Genomic DNA, 24645 nt, shown 5'->3' with positions numbered 1-24645 from the left:
TCTTGTCTTGCCAGAGAGAGTCAGCTGGAGGACAGGCTGAAGCATAAGGTGGGGGTAGGATAGCCAAAGGGTTGACCTCCCAGTCTAGGGACGCTTCCTTATTGATTCACCACCCTTCCTCCCTTGTGGTTTCTTGACCTGACCCCGCTGCGTGGGAATCCTGGAGACCCTGGGCGCCTGACCAACCCCTAGCCTAGAAGTAAGGGTTATGAATGGTTGAGGGTGACTGTATTGCTGAGGAGCACAGTCCATTGTCCAGTGGGAAGCCTCAGTGAGACTCTAGCAGTGTTTTGCCGAGCAGAAGGAAGGGTTAATGCGGAGGGATCGTTGATTGAGACCCCCTCGATTGGCTCCTTAAATGGACTGAGGACGTAGTTGCCTTTGATTTCCCTCTGCAATTTACCCAAGCGGAGTTTCCCCCCTCATACCTGTGGTGTCAGGCTGCTGGTGTGGATAGCGGCTCACCAAAGGGGGGAAGGCAGGAACTGTCTGGTAGGGGGCGGAGATCGCCGGTAGCGTGAACGAGCAGGAGAGGCGATCTCATCCTTCCCTGGGCCAGTGTGAGATAGGCAGAGGCTTTGCCTGAGGAAAGCATTCCCCTGAGCGGCGCAGATCTGGTGCGGCAGCCGCCGGTCCTGGAGTGGGCGGAGCGGAGAAAGAAGAGCCGTCGGAGCTGAGCGGGCTCGGGTGTGGAGCAACTACACTCCCGTGCATGCCTGGTTGGGCCGATTGTCCTTGAGAGGCGGAGGCGGCTCGAAAAGAGCACACGGGCGGGAGGCGAGATTCGGCTCTTGTCAGCCAGTGTGGCCCTTCGCCCCACGCCAGCTCTGGTATCGAGTGGCTGGTCGGGCGGGAGAGGCGGATCGAGCAGCCAGAGGTTACCGGCTGAGACTTCTGTCGTGGTCTCCCTTTCCGCTCAGCGATCTGAGACTTTGGCCTAGTGGGCCCAACTGACAAGTAAGGAGTGCGTGGTGGGGGAAGACTAAAACCCAAAGTTCTACCGCCAAGAGGGACTGAGGAGCGGTTCCTCCCAGAAGGTCTCATTGTGCGGGGAAATTCAGTCATTGTGCCCTTGAGATTTCCCCAGGTAACCCGTTCGCTCCCCACGCTGAGTCCTAGAAGTTGGTAACTGATGAGATGAAGTAATCCTTTTGGTTTCAGGTTCAGAGGAGAGCGGACACAGAACAGTGATCTGGGGGTAATTCTATCTGTCAAAGTATTGCTAAAAGTACCTTCTGTCAGAGAAAAGTGTAAAGACCTCATAATAGTTACGGGTGCATAGGATATTCTAGGATAATCACTGTTATCCTTTTCTAGCTGCATTATATTGTTAGAAAGGAGGGGTGAAACTAGTACTGTATCTTGATGTAAATGTACCGAGAAGAATAAGTTGGAATTGTTAAATGTGACCCAACACTCAAGGTGAAAACGATTAAGGAGAAATACTGGTGTAAAGGAGACAGAGTAAAACAAATCTATTTTTATAAATCAATTCATATTTTTCCAAGACATTGGTGTAGCGTCATTTTTGTGCGGAATTGCTTTGAGTTACTGCTGGGTGGTATGCAATCTTTACATATGTGCCTCTGATAGTTGACTGTCTTACCCTAGGCCAGGCTACCCTAGTTGACCTGAATACTCTAGGTCCAACACTCTGCATAGGTGATTTGACCAGTGCCAGTGATCCTAATATTTCCTTAGATGCTATGTAAACGTTGACTCTTTTTGTTTGGGAGCAATCCCCAAACTTTGTCAGGTTTCCTAATTGAATTCGCTTGTGTGGGTAACCACAGTCGAGACACTTTTAAATGATCTAACCAGTTTGAAACCTGTGTATGCCCCGTTGGACTCTTCGTTTTCTAGACTGGAGTTCGAGCTTTGTTGCTCTATTTTAAACTTGGTTGACGACGTTTTAAAGCTAGCAGCACCTGACAATACCCGCCTGAATTTTGAAATTGATGGTTCTGAGACTTGCATTCCAACTAATCCGAAAGAGGTTTTCATATGGCTGCCTTCTTAATAACAAAAACCAAGCATGAAACGAGTCTAATGATGGCCAATATGAAAAGAAATTAAACCAACAGATGGAAACAATTCCACCCTTTCTGTGATTTGAGATCTTACTTGCTTCCCTCTTCAACTCACGTGTCCTGTCGCTGCTTGACACTCGTCATTAAAATGATCTCCCACAAACCCTCTGTACTACAAAAACACAAACCATCTATTCACTAAAGCGGACTAGATTATGCGCCCCCTTTTTCAGCTACGCCAATGTTTTATGTCCACTATCAAAACACTCGAAGCTTACTTTGTACTGCTCGTTGGAATTTGTAACACACTTAAACATTAATGGATTATACCTTTTATATTGGGGTAACCGTGCAGCCTTTGCAAACAGAGTACACTATATATTTGTGATCTGATCACTAAAGAGCAGTGTGCAGTGAAATGAAAATGCATAGGTCCTCACTACCCAGTGTTCCTTTTTGTGATTGAGAACTGCCAGTAATCCTCCCACTGAAAGGCTTACACAGCTGCTGTGCTCTCCCTTTCAAATGACAGAAGTGCAGGTACCTAGTACCTGTCCATTTAAAGCATTGGTAGTGTGCAAGGCGTGCAGTGATATGCTTTTTTCTCTTCCCTTAAGCACATTTTCACTTTTTCCAATTTTTTTTTACAAGATGGCATACATTAGGAAATTGAAAATAGAGTTAATTAGAAAGAATAATCAAAAATGCAAAACAACAAATAAAATTGTAATTCTTTTATCACCTCTTCCTCATATTAGTGAAGACAAATAAAGAGGTTACGTTAATACTATAGTTTATAATTAACGTATTCGTTTTGTTAAACAAACCGACATTGAATTTTAGAACACACATGAAATTCATCAAACTATAGATGGGCAGAAAGGTGCCTGCTTCGAGTGTCATCATGTGTGAAATATCAAAACATGCAAATCCCAAAACAACTATAATTATCCATTACTAGTGATTATAAGGTCCCTTCACAACAATGTAATCTTCCTTTCATATGCCCATCGATATTAAAGAAAAAACCTGTCGCGTGCAACCCTTTCTCGCCTCTCCTCAGAGATACATTTCCTTTTCTCGTTACAGAGCAATAATTGAAAGCAATACCATTTCACTTTGATTCTCTATGTTTTTACCTTCTAAAGATTGCATTTCGTATCCTCGCTATTTGGTAGATGTCTTTAACACTCATTTCGAGTAATGGAACTAATAGAGATGTACAGTTTTGCTGCTTCCTATATCGGATGATGTGCGTATTGTGTACATACTCATGTCCTTGGTTGATGTCCGTTTTTGTAGCTCGGATTTCAGTGTACATCAGTCTCTATAGCATATAAAAGCCATCCATTTCAAATAGTAATCATAAATTGCCTGATTCAAAAAATGTATCCCCATTTCCCTAACTTAAGACTTACTATTTTTGTGCAGAAAGTACAGCCTCATATTACAGGTGTAAGCCCTAGCTAAATGCAATCTCATAAGAACATGTACACTCCCCTATATGTATTTTTAGCCTCTTCAATTTAATGTATAGCCTTATGCTCAATGCAGTTTAGGCATGGCCACATCTTCGTATATGAAAGTGTAGGATTATATTTCAAAAGCAGCATCCTGTACTCCACTGTAGCCTAATATGTGCAGTTATTGGCCTTTATGTCTAGGTCAGCCTTAAAAGTGCGGGTATATCCTTATAATCACAGGTTATTGTTATTATTATTGTTAGATTATATTTGTAAAGCGCCAAATCACCAACGGTCTCTAAGCGCTATTACCATGAACCCGGGATGTCTTAACACTTGCAGATGGCAGAATTGGGGTGAACTTATTCAAACGCTTTGGTGAACAGGATGGTCTTGAGTGTCTTCCTAAATGGAAGGAGAGTTGTCTCCCAGCGCAGACTTTCTGGTAATTTATTCCAGATCTGGGGAACCACAACCGAGAAGCACGACCCCCCAAGGTGGTTCTGCTGAAGCACAGACAAGCCAGCAGGTGAGTCCCTGATGAACGAAGACAACGGCCAGGTGCATAAGGCTTCAGGCGGTTTTTAATGTAGCTAGGCGCCGGTCCATACTTAGCCTTATGTACGACGCACAGGCCCTTAAACCTGACCCTCTGCTTCATAGGGAGCCAGTGTAACTGCCGAAGCAGTGTTGTGGCATGTGTTCTTCTCTGCAATTTAAAGAGCAGTCTTGCTGCGTCATTTAGGACCATCTGAAGTTTCCTCAAAAGTTTATCAGGGAGTCCTAGGTATACTGCTTTGCCATAATCCAGGCGTGACAGGATTAGAGCCGACACCAAAGTGCACAAGCTAGCGAAGGACAGCAAGGGTACAAGTTTCCTTAATAGCCTCATCACTCCCCACAACTCTCCACTACAGCAGCTACCTGGTTATCCATCGTTAGCTTGGAGTCTAACCTGATCCCCAGGCTCTTCACTACTGGCACCTGTGTCGGAATAGTGCCAAGCTCTTGTGGCCAGAAGAGGCTAGACCAAGTGCTAGCCCCTGTAGCAATAGCAAGGACCTCCGTCTTATCTGGATTTACTTTGAGTGAGTTCAGAGTCATCCAATTCATCGTAAACCGAAAGATGTTCTGCACCTTGAGCTGTGCCTTATCAATGCGGACAATTAGTTGGGTGTCATTGACATAGTAGTATATCTGACAGTCCAGTTTAAACAATGCTTCTATCAGAGACTGGAGATAAATATTGAAGAGAAGAGGGGACAACACAGTGCCCTGTAAAACTCATCATGGCAAGGCACCAAGACCAGATTTGCGTTCCCCTATTTGGACCTTTTGGGACCGACCCTCCAGAAAGGAAGCAATCAATTGTAGGACTGTCCCAGTGGCTCCCAGCTGAATGACACGATCCACCAGTTGTACGTGGTTAACCGTACCACGGCTGAGAGGTCCAATAGGATCAGCAGCGAAGGGGACTTCCTATCAGCTGTTGTCCGTAGCTCATCTAGCACTGAGGGCATCACAAACTCAGTGCTATTGTGAGCTCTGAATCCCGCTTGCCTGGCATGTAGCAGTTGATTCTCTTCCAAGAAAGATGAAAGCACTCTGAGCTCAAGCACTTTAGCCAGATATGGCAATCTGGAGATGGGTCAAAAGCTCTTCAGATTCTTCAGGTCTGCCCCTGCTTCCTTTAGCAGAGGGGTTACCATAGCTTGCTTAAATTTGTGTGGAACCTTCCATAATGCCAAAGACAAGTTCAGTACGGCCAGTATCTCTTGCCCTACCACTGGGAGGATTGTTCTGAGCACCCCAGGAGGGCAGGGGTCTTCCGGTGACCCAGACTTTACTTTAGTCATAATGTGGACTAAACTGTTTAAATCGAGGGCAGGGAAGACAGACAGTGTACCTCCCACAAAGTCGGGTGGGTAAAGCACCGGGAAAGGACACTGACTAATACGAGTAGTGCCTATTTCCATAATGATCTCTCTGATCTTGGTTAAAAAGAAGTCCTGTATCTTGTCGCAGTCCTCCTGGTTAGCGACTGATCTCAATTCCTTCTTTTTACTCAGATCCCTGAGTACTTTAAACGCCTCCTTTTGGGTGTCAGTGGCTTCCCTAATCTTCAAATCATAGTATGCAGACTTTGAGGCACTCAGAGATGTTTTGTAGAGGGCTAATTGTATTTTGTAGTTTTACCAGGCCAGTGGCGCATATGATTTCCGCTAGTGCCTTTCGCATTGACAAAGAGCCTGTTTCCCACGTCTCAATTCTTCGGTGTACCAAGGGGAACCCTTTGTTCTATCCACTATCCTTTCCCTTTGTGTGGGGGCCACTAAATCAATAGCTGTCCTCAGCCGATGAGTAAATTTGTCGTACACCACATCCGGATCGTCGGACTGTGCCTCTTGGTAACCCGTCTTGGTTAGTGCTACCCTCAGACTCCCCACCTCTATCTTATGCCAATTCCATACTAACCTCCACACTGGGCGAAGGTGATTCAGTCAGCTGCAATATGAAAGTTCAAAGCTGATCAGATAATGGACTGGAGCCTTGTGCTTGATGTAGCCCTATGTGTGCAACTATTCCTCCATATGCGCATATTTAGATGCCTGTGCCCAGTGCTGCATCATGTGCCCGGATATGACCTTGTATGCCCTGTTATGTATGCATGCACCATGGTATCATCACTTATGCTCATTACAGCTCCTTCAGAGTATGAATAGCCTCCTGTAGACAACATAGCTTTATATGCCAGCTGCTTTTGCTCAGTGTAACATTCCTCCCCGTTGGAGCTCTCATGCACGCCCAAAGACCGTGTCTCCCTAGGTTGAGGGTAGAAGAGGATGCTGATGATCATGAGACCCATTGACAAACCCACCTTTCTATGTGTGGGGGTTCGCTAAGAGCACACGCTGCCAATCTCCACATATCACACCTTGCATGAAGAGCAGCACGAGTGATCCTGAAGCTCCTTCATCACACTAGCACTCCCTTATAACCTGACACACCCCACTTACCTGTGTCATGCCAGTGATCCCACCCCATCCAGTATGGACATGGGTCCTCAATCATTTCCTTCCTCATAGCCATTGTGTGCAGTCCTGCTGGGTGAAAGCTCAAGAAGGTGGCCATCTTGGTAATCCCCACACTGCCCAACCACTAGACCTCTGGGATAACTCTTGAAATAAGTGCTGTATTTTGCAAGACAAACTGTCGGGCGTCAAGTATTTTGATGCCATACATTATTCATTTTTTCCCCTATTGTTTTACTGCACCACATATTCCTCCAGTCCTTAGTAACCATTTCAATTGAACTCTCATTTAGACTGCAAGAATTAAATCAATGACCGCGAAGCTGCAAAGTCCCACAAAGGGCAGACTTTTTTAGTAGGGATGCATAATGAAGTTATGCCATGGTATCTTTCCCACTGCCAGGTTCTGGACTGGACCGAGGCTTCTGTCTTGACTTCAGTGCTGCCTGACACTTTCCAACTTCTTCCCTGTAGCGACAATGACACCTGCGCAGAGCAACAATGCATGGTAAATAGGTGCTTTCAAGAAAGTTTGCAAGGGATGAAAACCCAGATGGGAAAAAAATCCACAGGCAGAAAGAAGACGACGTTCGGTGAACTAGATCAGGAGTTGCTGCAAAGTGTAGTATCGGGATGATAAAGAAGACAAAGGATAAACTAGATTAGGATTTGTAATTGTGAGACTTTCAGAAGAAAAATGTCAAATATTCTTGAGTCTTTGGGAAAAGCAGAGAGAACAACCATGGGGGGGGGGACCAACACCTTCCCTTGAGTGCGGCAGCCTTTTATACTAAAGAAACAGGAAGTAATATCACAGGCATTACAGGAGTAATTTTAGATTGTGGAGCAGCATTGAGAATCAACTGTTTTGGATTGGAAATGATGATAAAGTCAAGCTCCACCTCTTCTTGGAGTACTATGGTACGGAGGAGACTATATGAAGGATTCCCGAATGTAAGTAAATGGCTTCCTGGAATAAATAATCTCTCGCAAGCACCTGTCTATCCTCAGATGTTCTTTGCAGAGGTTTAGGTGATATGGGGCAAAGGCTGCACAAATTCACAAACCAGGAATGACATTCTGGAATTATCGGTGTCTGCAAGGGACAACACACACTTCTAAATAAAAACAGCAAATATAAGAAGGAACCACTTCAAAGTATTTCACTGTTGCCTCAGTTCTCCTAAATGATTATTAAAGCAAACATTCGTAGAAAGGCCATGCTAACAGCATAGAGAATTAAACACAAAAACATATTAAAGTACTTAAAGCTTAACCGGATTCTCTAAACTTAAATAAATACCATGAATGTGTCTGTTTATCCAAGTTTGTTAGTCTTCCAGTTATGTTTAAATATACAGGAGTCTCTATGGACCAAACCATATAATGATGCCATTTGAAAACACACCAGAAGAAGATAGACCTCCTGGAATGACCACTAAGAATGAACCTAGCCTAAACAGGCACAGCAACTCTTTGCACAGGTGCAGACCAGAACGCTTTAACTTAAAACAAGTTTACCTGTGACAAAAACCCTTTACAGAATAACCCTTCTTTGCCTACTTTCTAACCTGAGATGCAAACTATGTGATTCTAATGAATATCTACTCTGCAGTGAAACATTCACTATAAATCCATGTCCTGATTGAGGCTCTGAAATTTGCCATCCTAGGATTGACAGCCTTGGTTTTCAAATGACACTGCCACCCTCCTCAATACCCATTTTTAACCAAATAGTAAAACCCCTATGAACATGCAACCCAAAAGTAGAAGAGGAGTATTGGCAATCCCCCATCACTACCTTCACTTGAGCCTATTGATCATCACATTAATTTACCATAAAGATGATTACATCCCTTCGGTCCTGGATGATACTTTGGACTTGGCTCTCTCTAAAAAATAGAATGATGCTGATAGATGCTTTCAAATTCTAAGTAGGCATCACAAGCAATACACTATTTGTTAATGTGTTGGAGAATTGAGTCCTGAAACTGTGCTGAAACCGTTTCCTCTCACTCAGAACATACACCCAACCTTGGTTTCTCATGCAACACCAATACCTCAGATTTGTTTTTTAAATCTTTTTATTGGCAGTTGCCAAACGAATACTGCTTGTAATATTCTCGAGGTAGTATAAAATCAAGGTAAATAGTACTGCAGAAAACAATATTTCAGACATACCGTTTTTCTTATTGCCATGTACATCTTTCTCTGTATTATAGCACCCCAGGTTCACCCTCCCGCCTGTCCCAACATGTGACATCGACCCACCCCATAAAACCCACCCCAACCTGTTCCTTTCCACACCCGACTTACCTAATTGATAGTAGTATTGTGGGACAGTCTGTTGCTGGCATCCCTGTCCAGCCTAAATAACTAGCCATAGGCTGCAATGCCCAAAATGTAAACAGTAAGCACATCTACATCAGTGAGAAACTAACAAAGCAGAAAACCGATGATATACTGTAACAGTAGGGGAATGCTCAAGTGCGACTTGTATCATCCTTGATGTCTTGCTTAATGCTTCAACTAGGGAATCACTATCTTGGGCAGTTGGGTACTTGTGTAAGCCTGCACTTTCTTCCCTGATCAGAAGGTGGATGGTATTGGACGAAAGCCAGGGGATTGGCATCTTGCCCCAAGACTGTATAGTCGGAGGGGTAGGGTCCTTTCATCGCATCATTATATGGCACTCTACTAACAGTTGGGTCAGATCTAAGAATTTAGTTAAGGTCTTATCAGAGTTTGGGCAAGAGAAGAGACCCAATACCAGTTCCTACAGAGAATTATTCAATCAATGCTCTATAGCTTGGTAGAGAGGATCAATGACCCCGTTCCATCAGCCGGTCAGTGACCCACACCATCATAAGATGTGAGGCTGGTCCGCACGCAGAGATGAGCACCGGGGGCAGAACAATGATGCTCCCTGGTAGATCCTGGTGATTCAATGTGGAGTAAGGTACATGCTATTTAGAATTTTAAACTGGATATATTTGAAGCATGAATTGCAAGATACCATATCGGAGTGATACGATTTGATGCCACTCTGAATCATGCAGTGGTTGGCCAATGTCACCCTCCCATTTTGCTTAAAAGCATGTTCTGGTCTAATCCCAGTGATATAAATGTGCTCCATAAAGCCATCGGACCAAATGTGCACTGTGCCCTAAGATGTAGAGTTCTTAGATTACATCATGGACAGTGGGTTCAGAGTCAAAGACAATAAACGGAGCCCTCTAAGAAGGAAATGACCTGCCAAGGAAAACAAATTCTGCCCTGACTATGTTGAGCATTAGCAGTTTATTGACCAAAATAAATCTGAGATGGTAGAAATTCTCCTTTCAGCCCACAATTCCATATGGGTCTGGGTAATAGCATTGATGAGGGCTGGCAATCCCATAAGGGGGTTCACAGAAGCTCTTTCTGTTAAGTGCTTGTCGGCGCTGGAGAAAATACAATGCGGTGGACAGCAGCTGCGAAGCAATTGATGGTGTTCTCAAAGAAAGAATTATGATCCTGCCTTCTTTTCCCCATGGGTAGACCCAACTGAGTAAGGAAGTGATCTGCAAACCAGCGAGCTGGCCACTGAAGCTGCACCACAAGATAATATTGTTCAAAGTTAACCAGAATTAGTTGTGAGTTTGAGTAGACCGCGCAACTCATCTGCAGCCTCTCTGCTAAACAGTTGCCTGGTGTCAAATCCAAGTCTTGAAAAAAGTACCGGGGACAAGACAAAGGAAGACTTGCAAGAAAAAATATATAGGAGATGTGGAGCACAATCATCCTAATTAACGCTATCTGGCCCAAGCGTAGTGTCACCCAAAAGGTGAACTGCACCATTAGTGACCAAAGTGCTCTCCCGAGATTACCTTCATGAAGATCCTTCAGCCAATGATGGGCCATGATATACATTAATCCCAAGCAACCTGAATGTGATAATTTTTCAGTGCAGTAGAGGATAAACTGGAGAGGAGGCAGGAGTGCATAGTCGGCACAGGGAGGGAAGATCCAGGATTTGGACCAGTTAACCTTGAATGCAGAAACGACCTTAAAGTCAGCCTATAGGTGAGATATAGGGGCAGGGTCCAGTTATGCATCCCAGATTTAGAGAAGGATATTGTAAGTGTACAATGATGAAACATGAATAACGGCTCTAGTCGTTATACGCCAGTGCTCACCCTGTTGTTTCAATTTGACCGCTAGCAGTTCCATTATGATCGCAAAGAGTAACTGGTCCAAATCCTGGACGCCATTTGCAGACACCACCAACTAATCAGAACAACCAAGAGATCCTCCTTCAAAGCCCGCCTGGACAACAATGCACACGATTGCAAAGAGCTATTCAGCATCGTCAAGGAGCTCTCCAACCACAGCGCCAACACAAACGACATCCCACCCTCGCAAGGACTGTGTGACTCACTGGCCACTTTCTCCCACCGCAAGATCATAGACATCCACAACAGCTTCAATGCACCGCCAGCCCCAACCACGACTAACCCTACCCCGAACACCACCTGCACCAACCAGCTGACATCCTGGGCCCAGGTCAACGACGACGAGACAAGAAAGATCATGAACTCCATCCACTCGGGATCACCAGCAGACTCCTGCCCACACCACGTGTTCAACAAAGCAGGCACCACCATCGCACCCCAACTACGAAAGGTCACCAACATCTCCTTCGACTCAGCGACATTCCCGGAAAGCTGGAAGCACGCTGAAATCAATGCCCTCCTCAAGAAGCCCAAAGCGGGCCCAAAGGACCTCAAGAACTTCCGCCCCATCTCTCTGCTCCCCTTCCCGGCAAAGGTCATTGAGAAAATCGCCAACATACAGCTGACCCGCCACCTTGAGGACAACGACATCCTAGACCCGTCGCAATCCGGATTCAGACGGAACCACAACACCGAGACAGCCCTCATCGTCGCCACAGACGACATCCGACGCCAACTAGACAATGGCAATGGCGAAACCTCAGCCCTCATCCTCCTGGACCTGTCAGCTGCCTGTGACACGGTCTGCCACCACACACTAAGAACATGCCTCCAAGAAGCCGGAATTCGGGGAAAAGCTCTAGACTGGACCCCCTCTGTCCTCTCCGACAGAACCCAGAGGGTCCGCCTCCCACCCCACCGTTCCAAAGCCACCAAACTCATCTGCGGCGTACCCCAGGGATCATCCCTCAGCCCGACACTGTTCAACATCCACGTGGCCCCCCTCGCTCAAGTGGCCCGCCAACATGACCTGAACATCATCTCCTACGCCGACGACACCCAGCTCATCCTCTCCCTCACCAAGGACCCACACACCGCCAAAACCAACAAAGGAATGAAGGCCGTGGATGAGGAGAAGCCGTCTGAAGTTGAACTCAGACAAGACGGAAGTCCTCATCCTCTGCCCCACCCTGTCTGCCTGGGACAACTCCTAGTGGCCGACAGCGATAGGAACAGCACCAACGCCCACGGACCACGCACGCAACTTGGGAGTCATCCTCGACTCCTCCCTCTCCAAGTCCAAGCAGGTCAGCGCCGTCTCCTCCTCCTGCTACAACACCCTCCGCATGCTTTGCAGGATCTACAAGTAGATCCCGATTGAAACCAGAAGAACGGTGACCCAAGCCCTCCTTAGCAGCCGGCTGGACTACGGCAACACACTCTACACGGGAATCCCGACCAAACAACTACAGCGGCTACAACGCATCCAGAACGCCTCGGCCCGTCTGATCTTCAACCTCCCCCGACGCAGCCACATCACCCCCCACCTCAGAGACCTTCACTGGCTCCCCATCAACAAAATGATCCCCTTCAAGCTCCTCACCCACACTCACTAAGCACTCCACAACTCCGGACCAGCCTACCTAAACACCAGACTCAACTTCTACACCCCTGCCTGCCAGCTCCGCTCCACCAGCCTCGCCCTCGCTGACGTCCCACAAATCCAGCGTACCACCTCCGGAGGCAGATCCTTCTCCTTCCTCGCTGCCAAGACCTGGAACACCCTCCCCACCCACCTGCGGCAGACCCAGGACCTGCTCACCTTCAGGAAGCTTCTCAAGACCTGGCTCTTCGAGCAGTAACAGCAGCCACTTCCCCCCCTCGCAGCGCCTTGAGACCCTCACGGGTAAGTAGCGCGCTATTCAAGTTCTGTGATTGAGTAATGGCGATAGAAGGCATCCTTGACAGGTGCCCCTACTCACTGTGAAAATACCCTGGCCATCTGAGTTGCATATAAAAGAGGAATCCATTTCGACCACATGGGGCCAGCATCCATCCCCTGCAGCACTCCCAGCATATAGTCCCAGTGGAGAGAGTCAAAGACCTTCTTCACATCCAAGGCAATGCATACAGCCCATGGGAGGGTGTCCCAGGAACTACGCATGACATCCTAAAGTCTTCTTAGATTATGTGAGGTGTTATGGCCTGAAATAAAGCCTGATTGGTCAGGGTGAATCAAGAGGGAGATTCAAGAGCAATCCATTATCTAGTAATTTAGTAAGCATTTTAAGATCAGCATTGATGATTGATAATTGATGATAGGACGAGATGCTGTTGGGTCTTTTTGGAGTTTAAGCATCGTAGAGATGATGGCTTCATTTAAAGAACCTGGGTGATGTCCCCGCACCAGAGAGACAAGATAAAGCTAAAGCAGTTGGGGTGCGAACGGAGAGGTAAAAAGAGTGTGGTACTCTGATGGAATCTGTTGGAGCCGGGTATTTTTGCCCCCAAGGCAGACAATGTAGGACCACTATGAGGCCCTATAAAGACAAAGGAAGGTCAAGATCATGCTTAGCTGTCGCAGTCAAGCGAGGTAGCAATAGCGGGCTTGAGGTGTCAAGTGCCAAAGTGGTGGAGGAAGCTGGATGTTTATACAGGTTTTTGCATTAAGCAAAACACGCATCATTAACAGCCAACTGGGTAGTCCGTGTTTTTCCAGTAGGGAGAACCAAACGGGGTGGGCTATAACTCTACGGCAGTGGCTTCGCAAGATGTACAAAGAGCTGACCCGCTCGATCACCCTCGTTAAGAGTCCTGGCTCGATAGGCTGCATAATCAAAGCATCACCATTTTCTAGCCTGTCAAAGGAGGAATGACTACCAGATTTAACTTCTATTCCCTTGTCTGGGTTGGTTGTGAGTATCTTCTCAAGAGTTTGCAGTGAAGCCAACCACAGACTTAGTAGAAAACCCACAAGTGACAACTTTAAAGGCTTCCCACTCCACCAGGGGGGGGGACGCAGTGCCCTCAATGTCCACCACAAGATAGGAATCCATATGCTCATATAGTGATTTGTGAAACACTGTGTTGCTAAGTACTGACATTTGCAGACTCCAGGTCTGATATCATCACCAGCTGTCTTTCCCAAGTTAATTCAATATGAATGTGGTTATAGTTCGACCCCATCCTGGTGTATTACGAAGCACACACGATGCATCAATCCCTCTGGTATAACATATATCAGATATAATATCAAACCAAAAGCTGGGATGAATCCTGCACTTTTTATGCTACTTAAAAAAATGTAATACAGCCATTCATAAATTAAATCCTTTGGTAATTCCACACCAACCCAAAACAGGTCACGAAGGAAGACATTTACTAACGAGATTTCAGGTAGTGCTCACCACCTTTACCAGCGCACGCAATTTAGCGAGTGATAGTCCAGGTGGTTTCCTTTCCTCCCTGTATCATAAATATTCAAAACGCTCGATCTATTGGCACAAAGTTACTCAAAAGATCAAAAGCGAACAAAAAGGCTTTATACAGATGGTTCATCTGGCCAGCGTGAAAAGACTGACCGGAAGCTAGAATGATAATGATACAAATCCATAAATATCCTTGCTGAAACTGATAAAGGCATAAACAAAACATGAGGAATCACAATAGACCAGAAGACAAAAAGGTTCAATTTGGTCTTCAACTAAACCAGTCTTAGGAAAATCCATCACCTACAAATAGTACTCTGAAAATCTGATGAATGCCTTTCAGAACAAGATGCAATTCAGTAAATCTCAGAAGATGGAAACATCATCTTACTGATCAAACCCTGACTAACCGAAGAACATTCTCGTCATTTCAATTACTGAACTTCGAACAAGTGTGCACAACAGCCAATAAGCTGAAAGCCCCAGACAACTTAGCTGGGCTTTGTGTAGCTACTGTAAATAAACCACTTCAATACGCGTAGCCTTGTTAAAACAACAGTATAAATGCATCTGATTGCAGCATCAACTAGGGGTACATTAGATTGAAAGTGAAATACGATTCATACAGGGTACCAAAAGTGTCTCTATTGCTGCCTCTCCTCTTCAATGTATATGTGGTACTGAGGCTCTTGTAATATTTCAATGTACAATTCCAACTCCATGCCCAGCTCGGTAGCCATACAAATTTAAAAAAGCTACCTGAAACACAAATATCTTTGCATGGTAAGAAAGTCACAGCAGCGTAAAAGGCCCCAAAACTGAAATATTCAAAGTGGGATAATCTCTGGACAACATCATACTTTACAACTGGCTGGGGGATTTAGGAGCTCCCCCACAGCACTACCTGAAGTTGCCAAAAGTCTTGAAGTGTGGTTCAACACAGATCTATGCTTCCAAATCAAAACAATGTTTTATGAAAATACAATAAAAATATTTGTTAAAAAAAAAGAAAAAATGGACTTTTACCTCCTGTTTAATATATATGAATCATCCTGCAATGCTAAATAATCAGAGCTTTGATTTAATCAATGCCTCAATGAAGACCAGAATGGATTACCACAACATCATCTATGTAAGGGATGCAAAGAAAAATGTAATGAAATTACAGGCGGCGGCACTCTCGGATGTATGCTGACATTGCAAAGCAAGGCTTATGTACATTCTTTTTTTTAAACATTTTTTTTTACTTTATGTGGAAAACATCATTGCGGAATACACTACACAGTTGAATCATCCCCAGCACCAAACATTTCCCCCGATTCCTCCCCAGAGCTCCCGTCCACCATTTCACCTCCCCAAACAATTACTGTTTGTTGCCTGGGAGGAGGTCGCAGCCATCCACCCGTGAATGTATAGATCTCCGCTTCCATCCTGGCAGTCCGTGAGTCCCCTGGTTCTAATGTAATGCCAGTATAGTCGGCCAATTTTCTCTAGCTCTTAATATACTTATGGGGTCACCCCTGGTTACATATGCGGCCCGTTCCCTTCCTATGCAATAGTCTAGTCCTTGGCACCACTCTTTAGCGGCTATATCCCTTTTATTTACAGTCAATTCATTTTCACAATGATAGGATTTATTGGTCTACGTTGAAATCTGTGGTGATGTGTAGAAGGACCTATTTTAGGTGTTTCGGGATAGCCTGCCCCCAACACCCTTCCTAGACAGGAGAGTTTCCGCTTTGAGCATGATTCTAGGTGGTGATATCTTTTCCAATCCTAACCCTCATCCTTCTACTTGGTGCTGAGTAGAAATTAGGAGAAGGGATTGGATGAGTGAAACATACAAATGGTAATCTTCAAACCCATTTTACTTTTTATTTCTGTTGCTGCCTTTATGACTTCCGAAACCAAGGATAGAAAAGGTAATGCTGCGGATACCCAATGGCAAAGCAGGGGTAGCACCTGCTGCTAGCCCAAGATAGCCAACATTAATGTACAGACTAATAAAACAAAATGTTCCTACCAAATTGCTTTGGAGATGAATAAGACGTATTCTGGAGACCTTCTTGCAAATGCTCATAATGGCATATTGCCTATGGCTACAAAATAATTCATATAGTAGTACCATTGCTGGTACATTTACTGAACCCTAGATGTTTAGCCTTCTGGCTCACAGTGCATCAATCTGGACTCATCTTGGATTGGTCCCCTATTTGCATATCTATGGTGTCTTCTCGAAGTTGTTGAATAATCCAGACTCCATGTTTCCTAGGGGCATTTCGATGCCCACCAAATGAGGTTGGGCAAGTTCTGGGGACCTATTCGACTATACTGAATGATACTCATTAATGGCATATTAAACGATACACATGGGTGATATTACTGCATCCATTGAAATGCATTTTCCATTTTATTTCAAACTGTAGAAACTTACTTTAGAATACTTCTACACTGAATGGTGTTAAAGTACTCAAAGCCATTGTATTCAGTGGGATTTCTAAACAAGTGAAGAAGTATGCAGCTTGAACCAATGCATTTTGCAATGCACCACAATGTTTTCGCTTTAAAAATTACTGTTTAAAGATGCATACATTGCAAAATGTGCTTAATTTAATTCTTCGTTTTATTTCTAGGCTATAATCTACCTGTCTCCTGAAGACCTTCTGAGAGGGGAAACTGAAGAAATGTTAGAGCATGTGCAAATCACAGTAAATGTTGTCAAGGCCTTTAAACATTCGTTCCTCCTTCACAGAGGGAGACTGGCAAAGTACTTCATCAACGGCAACACATTTAGACCGTGGGACTTTCAGTCACATATGGTGTTTGCGAGGTTTGACAGGTTTCTTGGACAACTGCTTAAGATTGAGGTATTTATCTCACTGAATAGCTTTTTAATTTCTATATAAATATCATGGAAGGGAGCTGATGTTGTAGCCACATGTCCAGTTGACGAAAGTAATGAGACACAAATATTCACAGCAATTTGACAGCTGCCACCATTTCAATAAGAATGTGTGTGACATTTCTTTGTTTGTGGGATACCTAAGTGGGACATTCACATCCCTCATGTGACACTTTGAGTGATGCACTTTTCGGTAGCAGTTGTAAAAGACCACATGTGCAATTCAAATAAGAATAGCAAAACTAGAAGTACCTGAACTGGGAAGAAAAATCAGGATAAACTACTCGCACATAACAATGGACAACTTGAGATTTTTTTAATTGTCTTATGTCAGGTCTCAGTTTACATTTCCTACTTCTAGGAGTATATTCGTTTCTATGTAGTACATATCCTGCTCTGTCATTGCAGCTCTCCACTCATCAGAAACCGACTCCACAGAGATGAAGCGTGGAGTACACATGGAATAGCAGGTTAGTGCAGCCCAGTATTGCACGCTCACCGCAGCCATGAATCTCCCAAGTCAGAATCCACAGTCTTCTATCTTTGTCCTGAGGATCGATCCTCGCTTTGATTTATTTATTTAACACTTGTATGGCGCAGTGGATAATCCCCAAGGGGATCTCTCTGCACCTTGGCATGACACTAGCAGGGACCAAGAGCAATGCAAACCCCTAAAACATCCAGGTTTTTAGGCTTTTTTAAAAGTGTCCCAGAGAGGTACAGTGACATATCTCTTCTGGTAACCTGTTCCAATGAAAATGTTGCAATATAGGAAAATGCACGCCCTCCCATTCTAGATTTATTGATCTTGCAAGCCACGAACAGGTTTTGATTGCTTGACCAGAGGAGGTGACCGGGACATAAGGCCTCGTCTTCTTCCTTAAATAGGCTGGCCCCACGCCTTGACTTGCCTTAAACACCAGTGTGAGAAGTTCGAAAACTGCTCTTTTTTTGACGGGCAGCCAGTGTCGCGAGGGGGAACGTCTAGGTTGATGACTGGGTTAGCAGAGGAGATGTTTGGCTCTCTCCTCAGGGTGCCCCCTGAAATGCTCTTCCCTTTTAAGAGGCTAAGGGCCTCTCTAAGTGTTCCTCCTAGGTCCCATGTGCGACCTCAATGCACCTTGTTATCAGACCTCAAGATTCTGTGGCTTTATCATGGGAGAAAATGTCGGTTGCAGCCCTGTCCATCAATTACAGGAGAAGTATTCACCACCCCCTGACAACCATTAGACCTTTTCTTAACTCTGAGTATAACCACTTAGTCAGCCACAGGTGAATGCTCTTCATCCACTGACACTTCTGTCTCAACGCTCAGCACTCGCAGTAGCATAAGGGGATCATACAAATGATTCTGAACCAACTGGTGCAGCTCCAATTTACGATTCCTACTATTTCGATGTGACAATGCTGCAAAATTGCCCAATTTGTTAATCTAGCCACTGACCAGCTATACTTTTATTTTATTGTTAACCAGTTTTAATTTAGTTTTATCTTGATGTTACAAAGGCATGTCAATAACAGTTGATCATTGTGATATAGACAAATACTGTAACCCCATCCCGGGTTCCTTACATGTATTGCAATATAGATAATTTGGGAGGAGTCATTGGTCCACAATATTGAAACATGAACATATATAAACTGTAGGTCAAAAACAGCTGAAGTTGTAATGAATAGATAAATACATTTGGAGTGCTGTTGTCATACCTTCCATTGTCCACATTTCGTACTCTTTTATTGTGATTGTACAGAGGTGATGAAGTAGACACAACAATAAACCCTCCCCCCGTTGTCTTTAGTACCCGGCCAAGCAGGGAGGGTGAGCAGATTATGGGAGCATGGTGACCCGCAGTAATCCGGTACTAATTCTTGTCAGCCAGTGAGTTCCTCTTTGAGCATCTGTAATTTGTAGAGCAGAATGTCCCATTCTGCAGCTAAAGGGATCTGTTGCAAGCCTCTGGGCTCCTACACCTGAGGGCGGCCAGTTCAGCTTTATCCCAATTAAGTGTCACGGTGCACTAGTGCTTCAGTCCCAGGAGCGTATCAGCGTTGCTGTGGATCTACGGGCCATAAGCAGAGCCAAGTCTATGAAATGTTTTGTTACTCTTCCAGCCTGCTTATGCTTAAACAATCCTGCAACCTCCATAAAGTACAGATTGTCCTGGCACACAACCACCAACAGTATGCCGTGACCTCCCACTATAAGACCACCACTGGGCATTGCAAGAAAATGTGAGCCATGTTGGCACCTGCCACTGGGGGCAGGTGGAGGCAGACCCAAACATCCTGTGCAGACTCACCAGTGTGTGATGCACTCTGTGTAGAATGTTATAGTGTATGTATTGGAACGTAGTGTTTCGCGACAGCGCACGCCAATATTGGAGTGCCCTCTCCGATTCATTGTGTGTCAGTTCGCAACCTATGTCTCATTCCCAGCTCCTGTGGGTCGGCAGTAAGGGGTCCTGTGCAGTGTACACTATGGCTCTGGTGAGCCAAGTGATGAGCCAGCTACCCCTGCCAATGGTGTGGAGTGTGTGTACTAGCAGATATTGTTCTGGTTAGGTATTGGTGATGTGCCAGTTCCACCACCAAGAAATGGCACATAGGCATGTCATAGTCCATCTGCAATTGGTCAAATGGTATGAGCACACCACTGTGGAATTGAGCACCTAGGGTACACACCCCGGCATCTTCCCATAACCTCAATCCCTCTCACCCAATTAGTTCACAAAATGTCTCAATTTAGCTGACACAAATCTGGCGGGAGTATGGTGGGACAAGTGTCATTGGGCGTAGACTCCTGTGGAAGCTTTCCTATGCTATGCGAAGCAGACTGTTGGCCTCATGGGGAAGTCTTGCTTGTGGTAATAATACCTCCCTAAATGCATGTTACAAGTGATTGATTGAGGGCAATCCTAACTCATCCAGCAGGTGCCCTGCCAGCCAGCGGGCGGGCCATTGTAGCTTTGCTGCTAGCTAATATTGGCCAAATTTAGGGACGCCTAGGCCTCCTTTGTCTACTGGTAGTTGCAGCTTGCGCAGCGTGACTCTATGCACACCTTTGTTACAGATCAAACTCCCTAACCCAGTGTTAGGGTGTGGGAAGTATTACCAGGTATACCCAGGGACCCCCATGACATACAAACTGTTTCCATCACCAGTTGGGCATGGGATAAGTTGAGGCGACTGACCAGACCCATGGCACTGTACTCATTGGCACTTCCCCTCCCGAATGCTCACTGATTCCCGATATTGGGTGAACGTCTGGTACAGCGCACCTTGTCAACACTTGACATCTCCAAGCTAGGAGACTTGTACCCTGGGGGTCACGTCTTCTTGTTAGTGGAAGATGTACGCTACCAGGACTGTGGCTTCATGGATAGATTTGTCCTAGGCCGTATCTGGTCCGCTTTACGTGCAACACTGCCGAATTTTCCAATTGAACCAGAGTCGTTCCCTCCACTTACGACGCTAATTGAGAGCACACACAGTACACACCTAATTTCTAAATTGTATAAAACGAGTGTACACCTGAGACCCGTAAGTGACAACAAAATCTGCGAGGACTGGGAGGCTGACCTGGGCCACCCGATAACTGATGATCAATGGGCCAAGTGCTGTGCAGTCACAAAGGAAGTTTCCCTTAATAGCAAGCACAAACTTATCCATTTGAAATGTTTGCGCCACGTCTATTTCACCCCTGCCAGAGTGCATGGGATAGATCACTCTAAACTACATAATTGCCAGAAAAGCGCAGTGCCTCAGGCTGACTTTGCACATCTTGCATGGACATGCCCTTCACTGCAGTCGTACTGGGAATGCATCCACAACATTTTAGGGAAAATGGTAAACTTGCCCCTATTACCAACTCCAGAAGTGGCTTTACTGGGTACACAGTTAACTTCCCCAAAGGGGTCGGACGGTTCGCATCGCTAGGTCTGCTTCTGGCAAAAAGGGAGGTAGCAATACATTGGGGATGAAAAACCATGCCTACAGTTCTGAACTAGCTGTATAGCTTGGCCTATTGCAACGTACATAGTGACACCTATGCCGACATAATACCCAGTTCCTCTCGACCTAAAGATATATGGGGCCCATATCGTTCATATGCGGAAGCTCTGTGGCGCGCCTCCTAATCTCAACTGGAGAATGGCATCGTCCCTGTGGGTGTGAGGTGATACATTTTAACTTATTGGACTCACTTTGTGACAAGCACCACTGACACTGATGGATGATAGAATTGTGTGGTCCTGGAGGGTTGATATGCTGGGGTACTGGAAGTGGTAGAACACAATATGGGCTGGGGAGGAGGTTTGGCTTTCGGAGAGATGTTGTCCTAATATTATTGTATTCTTCATGCCAGCGCTGTCAGATATTGCACCTAAGGCAATTTTACAAAGTGTATATTTCCTTCTGCGATGATTACAGTGTAACTATCAAGGCAATGCTTTACATATGTGTGTATTTTGAACCGACGTAAACTGGAAAATATAGTTAAAAAAAAATTATTACAGGATATAGTCACAGGAAGATTGTGGAACAAATGTATAAAATAAGGAAGCATTCCCACTTTAGACTGGGACACTCTCCCTTGGACCATGAGTGGGGGCGTGCTTCAGAATGCAATTGAGGTGAAGAGAGGTGATCGCTCTAGTAAGGTTGCCATCTATGATGTCTTGCATGTCATGATAGATGTGTGAGGCTAGATAAGCGGAATGTGCGGGGCTCCCAGCAAAGGAGATGCAAATCTAGCATCAGGTGTTGAGGTGGACAATCAGGGGGTATGGAGAACAAGCATGACTTAACCTAATTCACTCCAAGGCCTGAGGCTGATGGAAACTCCAACAAGATATCTCTGATATGCCATTTTGGATATCTCAGACATATATTAAAATGCCATCAGCATACATGGATACTATGGGGGTCATTATGATGACGGGCGGACTTTGTCCGCCCGTCACCATAGTGGGGAACGGGACCGCCCGCCATAAGGGCGGGGTTCCCGTGGGGGGAATTAGGATGTGCCCGCCACAGTGGCGGGCACATCCTGTAGTTTTAGCATTGTGGCGGGCGGTGCACTCTGCACCGCCCGCCACAATGCTAAAAATGCTTTTTTGCATTTGCATATGCAAAGCGGCAGACACCGCGCGGTGCCTGCCGCTTTGCATATGCAAATGTGGGGGGGGTACCATAGGTACCCCCCATGTGCCCCCTGACAGTGGTGTGAACCTGGGGGCCCTGCAGGGGGCCCCCGCAGCAATCCCCGCCTGCCTTTCCGTGGCGGCATTGCCGCCGCGGAAAGGCCTCTACTTTGTGCCATTGTAATATGGCTGGCGGTGTCCATTGGACACCGCCACCATATTAATCCATTACCGCCGCGGTCGCCTTGCGACCGCGGCGGTAAAGCGGCGGACGGTCTTTCCGTCTGCCGCTGTGCCCTCCGCCATCCTAATCTGGCGGAGGGGAAAACGGGAGTGCTTGTCGGGCGGATCGCCCGACATCCTAATGGACCCCTATGTGTCTCACCATCTAGGGGAATGCCCCACGTCTGGCCCTGCTCTCAGAGCCTCTGTGCCAATGGCTCCATCGCCATGGCGAAGAGGAGTGGGAGACAAGGGTCATTTCTGACGAGTTCCCCTGCTCACTGAGAATGGAGGAGAGATTATTTGTCCAATTTTGATTCGAGAGGGGGCTCTGTGTAAAAAAGTCTGATGAACCTTTGTAGCCTGCCAGTTACTCCCAGGGATGTCAGGGTTGAGAACAGGTATCCCCAGTCCACCATATTGAATGCCTTGTCTGGGGCTCACACTATGAAGCTGCATGAGGCCATTGGGCAGGGGCCTACTTAATTACTCTGTGAATCTTACGGATGTTGGTTGTGGTGGAGCTGCCTGGGATGAAGTCATTCTGGTCTGGATGAACCAGTCGTGGCATGTGTTCAAGTAGGTGTACCGCAATGATTTAGCTGAGAATCTTGTAATCCATCGAAAGCACAGACAATGGGTGGTTCAGAGTTACTTCCAGTGATCCTTATCTGGTTTCGGGAGGGATACAAGTAGTGGCTCTTGGAGCGATGGCAGGAGCCGACCTTCTATCAGTGCAGCCAGGTACAGTTCTAGGAGCTAGGAGGTTCTAATAGGCTTCATAGAACTCAACAGGTAGTCTGTCCAGTCTTGGAGTCTTATTCATAGCTGCACCCCTGATGGCGCCCCGATTATCTTGTAGTGTAACAGGTGCATTGAACTCCTTTCTTCCCAAAGGATCAATGACATATAAGGTGACCTTCTTGAGAAAGTCGTGAATGTGGGCCTGACTGTCTGTAGGGGGTGTATGCAACATCTGATAGTGGGTGGTGAATACTGCATGTACATCTACTTGGCTGGTAATCAGGCATGTCGGAGCCGTTCTTATCATAGTGATAGGGGGACACAGGCGTTGCACTACATGGGCGCCATTCTAGTAGACAGCCAGATGTATCCCCTTCTGCATGCATTTTTGCCTGGTAGGCCCTAAAGACTAGACCCTGGTACCGTGAAAAAGTAGCTGGAACGATTGACAATGACTTTATCTTGGCTGGAAACAACAGAAAGCAGCTCAGGCTGGCTTTTCGTAGTCTTCTCTTCACTCCTAGGAAGGAGGCTCGTGGCGTTGCACTGCAAGGGTGTAGTCCGGGAAGGGAAAGACTCGTAAGCTTCCCCAGACATGGACAAATAACGTTCACAATACTCCCTGAAATGATGGGATTGTCTGAGACACACTCACATTGATCTGCACACTTCCTCAAAATGTATTTTTACCTCTAAAGTTAGGTGTGAGGATCCACTGGGAATTGCTGTGAACATCCACACGGTATGACTTTGTGTGTGTTTAATGCAATAACAAACAAGAACCTAAGAGGTCTAGAAGCCAAGCATCTTGCTGGCAAATACTGGCCGTTATATATCAATCTGTCAGTGGGTGCTATAGTCACCATGTAACAGTATCTAAAAGATAGGAAGGGAGAGAGAGACACATGTGTGAAGAAAAAGAGTCGTGATGTCTAAGACTCAATTGGAACACTGATCAAACCAGATCCAGTACACATAGTTTGTGAATAACCATCAAACAAACCAGGTGATCGGTCCTATCATTTGGTAGTCCACACTGTGACCTGGCGGGTCCTTCGATCATCTAGACCTCATGCCACACAGTCATAGTAGGTACTGGATATGGTCTACAGTGAATACTGAACCTCCAATTGTTGGTCTGATTGTGATGGTTAGTGAAAAGTAATACAAAAAAAATAATAATAAAAAAAACGTGCAACATACAGTAAAGTGGTGAGTCTAAAATAGGGTGATATGTCTAAACAAACACTTTAATCGAGAACAGGCACATCCCCTAATTAAAAAATAGGAACAGCGCAAACGACAGTATAGAACAAATGACTGTCGCAGTTCGGGCCAACATGTTTCTGCCTACCGGGCAACTCGTCCTTTGGCTTTCATCAGGGCCACTGCTCTAAAATAGTTGCTACTGTTGTGTGTAAATGAAATCAAACATATAATCAGTGAAAAGATATACGTAGGAACGATAC

General features: G+C 45.6%; 1 protein-coding gene across 1 annotated transcript in view; it reads left to right on the top strand.

Moving 5' to 3' along the window:
• The window catches only part of DNAH11 (dynein axonemal heavy chain 11), a 3642058-nt gene that overhangs the window by 507081 nt on the left and 3110332 nt on the right, over nucleotides 1-24645 (top strand). Inside the window, exon 7 of the mRNA XM_078663510.1 lies at nucleotides 16801-17034. Within this exon, the coding sequence (XP_078519636.1) occupies nucleotides 16801-17034 (234 nt within the window). The remainder of the gene's footprint in view (nucleotides 1-16800; nucleotides 17035-24645) is intronic.

Source organism: Lissotriton helveticus, chromosome 10 (genome assembly GCF_964261635.1).
Source record: "Lissotriton helveticus chromosome 10, aLisHel1.1, whole genome shotgun sequence".
Taxonomy (NCBI): Eukaryota; Metazoa; Chordata; class Amphibia; order Caudata; family Salamandridae; genus Lissotriton; species Lissotriton helveticus.
The sequence above is the reverse complement of the archived record's forward strand: the minus strand, read 5'-3'. Positions and strand labels throughout refer to the sequence as shown.